General features: G+C 44.0%; 1 protein-coding gene across 1 annotated transcript in view; it reads right to left on the bottom strand.

Moving 5' to 3' along the window:
• Window positions 1-4,396, bottom strand: part of LOC140215825 (arylsulfatase B-like) — a 15,449-nt gene extending 11,053 nt beyond the window's left edge. The window contains exons 1-4 of the mRNA XM_072286127.1: window positions 4,340-4,396; window positions 3,890-4,049; window positions 2,912-3,024; window positions 963-1,077 (exon numbers count right to left, since the gene is read on the bottom strand). Of these exons, the coding sequence (XP_072142228.1) occupies window positions 963-1,077; window positions 2,912-3,024; window positions 3,890-4,049; window positions 4,340-4,396 (445 nt within the window). The remainder of the gene's footprint in view (window positions 1-962; window positions 1,078-2,911; window positions 3,025-3,889; window positions 4,050-4,339) is intronic.
• Window positions 4,397-7,239: the final 2,843 nt, after the last annotated feature.

Raw genomic sequence — 7,239 nt, 5'->3', positions numbered from 1 at the left:
TTCAAAAGTTTGTCTGCATAGCGTCCATAAAATCTCGCGCATTTTCTTCATACGAAACGTCATGCTCTTCTTTTTTCTCACAGAACCGTGGAAACATATATATTACTTTTTGAGCGTTTCTAGTCGCACTCACTGCTTCGCAATAACACACTATCTTGTTCATTGTTATAGAACAGATTAGGCTATTGCAAAATGGGGCAGACCTGTCGCCAGACGCGTCTTTATGTTGTCCTCATTCTCCGCGACAAATGCCCAATACCGTTCCCATGATACAGTAGCATACGGCACATACGGCAGACATTGTCAGCTCCTGACTGGACGCTTACCATTATCATTGAAAAGGAAGGTTTACAATCAGTGCATTTCACCGGTGCTGACTTAAGGGGCAGAGACCTGGAGACTCACAAAGAAGCTTGAGAACAAGTTAAGGACCGCGCCAAGAGCGATAGAACGAAGAATGCTAGGCCTAACCTTAAGATACAGAAAGAGAGTGCCTTGGATCAGAGAGCAAATAGGTATAGCCGATATTCTAATTGTCATTAAGAGAAAAAAATGGAGCTGGGCAGGCCATGTAAGGCGCAGGTTATATAACGGTTGGACAATTAGGGTTACAGAATGGGCACCAACAGAAGGGAAGCGCAGTCGAGGACGGCAGAAGACTAGGTGGGGTGATGAGATTGGGAAATTTAGCTAGTTGGAATCGGTTGGTGCAGGACAGGGGCGATTGGAGATCGCAGGGAGAGGCCTTCATTCTGGCACTGGACATAAATCATGATGATGATGATGGTGGTGGTGGTGATGGTGATGATGAGGATGATAGAACAATACTACTTGTACTCCTTTCCCTCTAAAGGTAAAGGCAAGCGAGGCTACGCTGTAAAGCTTTTCATGCTACAGAATAATTTTCTTGAAAGAATTCGGTCATGGCCATAAAATGCCCGTAGCGAACATCTTTACACTACTTAGGTATGTGATGCTGTGGGTGTAAAAGTCTTCATCTCCGTTGTAATACCCATAAAAGCTGTCGAAACCGCGGAAAGTAGGAGTGAGGCTTTCTGTGTAATATCCAAGGTTCCACTGCACGTAAGATGAGAAACATGAAACTTTGCACATTACAAGCAATAAAATGTCTCTTAGCCGCTGCATAGCGTCTAAGAGAATTACAAGGTTCTCAAAATAAAAACGTTTCACTTCATAAAGGCGTACTTCCATTGCACAATTACTATCGCGCAGAGCGTGCACAAGCGAAACAACATTCGAGGGTGATAACAGTAATGGTCGCTTGCTAAAACTTCGTCTGCCGATGCCAATGAAAAGTAGTGTCAAATACGTTCGTATGCCTCAGAAACCTCATATTCAGTTTTGTATGAGGCCTGAGGTCATGTGATCATATGAGAATAAATTATTTGAGAGTTAAAAGCTTTTAGTTTGTCTTTTTCACTGAATCCTTGTCTAGTTCACAAGAATATGGTTCTCGACGGAATAAAGAAATGTACAGGGCCCACAGCTGCCAGCAGCAATAAAGCACGGGTGTTTTGTTAGCATTCCTGGGTCGACGTGGTAAGTAGCGATCACCTTAACATTTTCAGGCTCAATGACGTAAATATATGGCGCCGCAAACAAGCCCAAAACGGTCGATGCTGTATATTTACGGTGGCGTCTGTATGTTTAAAAGGTGCGTCAATTTCCTAACTTTTTCTTTTCTGCCATGTGCTTCCACTATGTGGGAATACAGGGAAGGTTTTTCGCGTGCCTCCCTCTCTCGGTTTTCGCTGCATGGTTTGTTTTAGAGCTAGTTTGCTCCGGTGCGTGTAGGAGGCTGTCTCATTGAGCAATCGGCAGAAGGGCACGAGACGGGTAGTTGGGCGAGCAAAACTGATGGCTATCTCATTACTGATCGCTCAAAGGGAGACCGCTTGTTTCTCTCTCGTTTAGTGCTCACAGGAGTGCGCATAGGAAGGATGCTACCGTGCATGCGTTTCCGTTTTTTTTTTTTTTTTTTTTTGCAGGCTCGCGAAAACTAATTGCCTCTGGTTGGCGATAAGATGATGATTGGCGGGAGTTTGTCACACGTTTTGCTTTTCTGAAGGGCACACAACCACACAGTTTTCTTGAGTACGCGCACCTACGTAGTTAGATTACGCTATGGACGTAAATGTTAGTGTAACAGCAAGAACATTTGAGACTTGCGAAATATTCTTCTGTGCGCATTTTCAAAGCCTTGAACTGTGTGTATAATAACGTATCAACCTTTTAATTCTTATAAGATTATTTCCTTTTTTATTGTTGTCGTTCATGAATGAGGAGTACATATATGCCAACGCAAGATATCTTTTTCTCACTTTACGGTAACCCTAGAAAAGTTACGGTAAATTTTTTTTCGAAATAGGTCCCTAAGAAGAATTGGAATCTGCAATAAAAAATCGACCCTGGACGGTCGCATATGGCAAAAACAAATCGACCCTGAAAGGGTTAATGAAAATCTCGATCCTACTTTTGACATCATGTGTTACTTTTTTGGAGCACCTGTAATAACATTAAAGTTAGCGCCTATTGTGATACAGTTGAGGGTTTTACGGCATCTTTCTTTTTTCGGTCCAGGATCCTAGGACACACGCAAGAAACTCTAACTTCGTTATAGGTTTTCGGTAGCCTGATCATGCAAATGTATCTCTTCCCTTTGAATATTTGATACGATAAGCAACACCAACTCCAATTAGCATGACTATTTACTCTTTATTTTGCTCGATTCGTGGTCAACCAGTATACAAAAATTATATTCAATGTTTATTTTTATTGCATTCATTTTCTTTCTTTCCGTCTGATTTCTGTCCCTGCATAATAATAAAGAACAAGTCGTGATTTTTTGCAATGACGCTTGTAAATATTGAAAAAAATAACGATGCTGTACCTTCCCAACAAGATGTGTCTGGTAGCCGAGGTCCTTCAGGTACTGTGGCAGAATCCGCAAATGTCTTGGCAGTGCCCACGGCTCGGCTACATCGATCGCGAGGCCTTGCATGCCTAAGTGGGACAAATCAGATACACAAGCACTTTGCAGCCAAGTGACCCTCGAATCTCATATACGACTATGGCCATGTTATTATCTTCAAGACATTTTCTCACAATCCATACGTACACTAAAAGAAAGAAACAGCGCCATGTTTGTTTTTCTTTCCAGGTCCCTGTCTTCCGCGTTTTGCTCGTACTGCCACGAATTCCCAGCTCACCCAAGCCTGTACTCATGTTTCTAACAGGTGTTGTACATAAGAGGTAAACAGCATGGCGAGACGGTAAAAATGTGGGGCCTCTTTCTGTGACCACATCGCATGTAAAAAAGGCCTTCGAAAAAAAGGCCTTCTAAAGGCTTTGAGAGAGAGAGAGATTGTATAGATGGGTAGGGAGGTTAACCATATGTGGCTTTGATTGGCTACTGTGCACGGGGGAAGGTGCTCCGAGTCCTCCTCTCCAGGTCCTCCTTCACTCCTCTCCTCTCGGAAGAGAGGAGAGGAGTGAAAACCACGTAAACTCCTGGTACACAATGCAGCGATAGTCAGCAATGCTTTCGATGTCTGTCAAGTAGGCCTGTAAACCTAAGGAACTTGAGCAGCACAGCCATAGCCTTCAGCGTGGGCTTACTGCGGGAGCACTGGCGTAGAAGTTTGTTCTTCCGCCAAACGCACCGCACATCACTTGTCCGTCGGAAATACAGCGCGGGCAGATACAGAGAAGAGGTGTGAATGTCTCCTTATGGTTGCACGTGTCGCACGAGGGGCTGCCATCCATTCTGATAAGGAAGCTAACCCGGATGATACGTGCAGTTTTAATTTAATTTAATTCTACTTTATTTTTTTTAGATCAGGGCACATCGAACTAGATGAGACGTCACCTGTGCGACATGGGTAAAGGCCAGTCATGAGGGCAGCCCTCGAAGGGGTGCATGCTGGCTGGGCGTAGTAACTGTTGAGTATGACGCCATCGGCCGCGAGGGCATCCAAGTTTGGCGTCGGGATTTGAGAGGAGCCATGAAAGCTCACATCGTCCCATCCCTGCAAAACATAGCAGCCTTCCATTAGCACGCATTGAGTGCCTTACATTTCATTCTTCTTCTTTTTTTTTCTCGGCATTTTCTGCAATGGTCTTGCGCAGTTTCAAGCACTCTACCCATCACCCAACATAATGAGAATCCGGAAAGCAACGTTTCTCATTACCAGATTTGATGTAAAACTGAGCAAGTCGGTCATTTGGGGCAGAGTAGCGACAACATAATTTTGAGCAGTAAATTCACATAAAGTCTCTATGACTATTACACGATATCAATTGTCATATGCTGACTTACCAGGTCGTCGGCCAGCAAGAATATTATGTCAGGTGGAGTTTTCGCACAGCAAACCATTGGTAGAAGCACTATAAGTCCAAAGTAAGACCATTGAGCTGTCCAGGGGCAAACATTTTCGCGGCTTAAACCTCCTCGTAGTATTCTTGCAGCACTCATTTATGGTCGTACCTGCCCTGAAAAAACCAAGTCTTATACAAACATTATAGTGACACTATGCCGACATATTGTTATGCTTTTTATTGAAGTCTAATCTATTAAAATCGAAAGCTAGAATCTCCCTTCAAAGCGTGAATTGCGTTTGTCATGGACTAAGCCGGACAGGTCGCCATTAGAATCTGAACCTGGCAACGTTTAACGCAAGAACGTTATCTAGTGAGGCCAGTCTAGCAGTGCTATTGGAGGAATTAGAGGGCAGTAAATGGGATCGTAAAATGGGCATGGGCCGGACATGTAATGAGGAGGGAAGATAACCGATGGTCACTAAGAGCTACGGACTGGATTCCAAGAGAAGGGAAGCGTAGCAGGGGGCGGCAGAAAGTTAGGTGGGCAGATGACATTAAGACGTTTGCAGGGACAACATGGCCACAATTAGTACATGACCGGGGCAGTTGGAGAAGTATGGGAGAGGCCTTTGCCCTGCAGTGGGCGTAACTAGGCTGATGATGATGATGATGATGAAATGGGATATAATAGGGCTCAGTGAAGTCAGCAGGCCAAAAGAAGCATATACAGTGCTAAAAAGCGGGCACGTCCTGTACTACCGGGGCTTAACGGAGAGACGAGAACTAGGAGTCGGATTCCTTATTCATAAAAATATAGCTGGTAACATACAGTAATTCTATAGCATTAACGAGAGGGTGGCAGGTCTTGTTGTGAAACTTAATAAGAGGTACAAAATGAAGGTCGTACAGGTCTACGCCCCTACATCCAGTCAGGATGACCAGGATGTCGAAAGCTTCTATGAAGACGTGGAATCGGCGATGGGTAAAGTGAAAACAACATACACTATACTGATGGGCGACTTCAATGCCAAGGTAGGCAAGAAGCAGGCTGGAGACAAGTCAGTGGGGGAATATGGCATAGGCACTAGGAAAAGCAGGGGAGAGCTATTAGTAGACTTTGCGGAACAGAATAATATGCGGATAATGAATACCTTCTTCCGCAAGCGGGATAGCCGAAAGTGGACGTGGAGGAGCCCCAACGGCGAGACTAGAGATGAAATAGACTTCATACTCTGCGCTACCCTGGCATCATACAAGATGTGGACGTGCTCGGCAAGTTGCGCTGCAGTGACCATAGGATGGTAAGCACTCGAATTAGCCTAGACTTGAGGACGGAACGGAAGAAACTGGTACATAAGAAGCCGATCAATGAGTTAGCGGTAAGAGGAAAAATAGAGGAATTGCGGATCAAGCTACAGAACAGGTATTCGTCTTTATCTCAGGAAGAGGACCTTACTGTTGAAGATATGAACTACCATTTCGTGGGCATCATTAAAGAGTGTGCAATAGAAGTCGCTGTTAACTCCGCTAAACAGGACGCCAGTAAGCTATCTGATCAAGAAACGCTAATGTATGAAAGCCTCTAACCCTACGGCTAGAATAGAAGTGGCAGAACTTTCCAAGTTAATAAACAAGCGTAAGACAGCTTACATAAGGAAGTATAACATGGATAGAATTCAACATGCTCTCAGGAACGGAGGAAGCCTAAAAGCAGTGAAGAAAAAAACTAGGAATAGGCAAGAATCAGATGTGTGCGTTAAGAAACAAAGCCGGCAATATCATTACTGTAGTATGGAGGAAATAGTTCAAGTGGCTGAGGAGTTCTATAGAGATTTGTACAGTACCAGTGGCACCCACGACGATAATGGAAGATAGAATTGTCTACAGGAATTTCAAATCCCAGAAGTAACGCCGGAAGAAGTAAAAAAATCCTTGGGAACCATGCAAAGGGGCAAGGCAGCTGGGGAGGATCAGATAACAGCAGATTTGTTGAAGGATGGTGGGCAGATTGTTCTAGAAAAACTGGCCAGCCTATATACGCAATGCCTCATGACTTCAAGCGAACCGGAATCTTGGAAGAACGCTAACATAGCCCTAATACATAAGAAAGGGGACGCCAAAGAGTTGAAAAATTATAGACCGATCAGCTTACTGTCCGTTGCCTACAAAATATTTACCAAGGTAATTGCAAATATAATCAGGAACAACTTAGACTTCCGTCAGCCAAAGGACCAGGCAGGATTCCGTAAAGGCTACTCAACAATAGACCATATTCACACTATCAATCAGGTGATAGAGAAATGTGCGGAATATAACCAACCCTTATATATAGCTTTCATTGATTACGAGAAAGCGTTTGATTCAGTCGAAACCTCAGCAGTCATGGAGATATTAGGGAATCAGGGTGTAGACGAGCCGTATGTAAAAATACTGAAAGATATTTATAGCAGCTCCACAGCCACCGTAGTCCTACATAAAGAAGGCAACAAAATCCCAATAAAGAAAAGCGTCAGGCAGGGAGATACGATCTCTCCAATGCTATTCACAGCGTGTTTACAGGTGGTATTGAGAGACCTGGATTGGGAAGAATTGGGGATAAGAGTTAATGGAAAATACCTTAGTAACTTGCGATTCGCTGATGATGTTGACTTGCTTAGTAACTCAAGGGACCATTTGCAGTGCATGCTAACTTACCTGGAGAGGCAAAGCAGAAGAGTGGGTCTAAAAATGAATCTGCAGAAAACTAAAGTAATGTTTAACAGTCTCAGAAGAGACCAGCAATTTACAATAGGTAGCGAGGCACTGGAAGTGGTAAGGGAATACATCTACTTAGGGCAGGTAGTGACCGCGGATCCAGATCATGAGACGGAAATAATCAGAAGGATAAGAATGGGCTGG

The sequence above is a fragment of the Dermacentor andersoni genome, chromosome 2 (genome assembly GCF_023375885.2).
Source record: "Dermacentor andersoni chromosome 2, qqDerAnde1_hic_scaffold, whole genome shotgun sequence".
NCBI lineage: Eukaryota > Metazoa > Arthropoda > Arachnida > Ixodida > Ixodidae > Dermacentor > Dermacentor andersoni.
The sequence above is the reverse complement of the archived record's forward strand: the minus strand, read 5'-3'. Positions and strand labels throughout refer to the sequence as shown.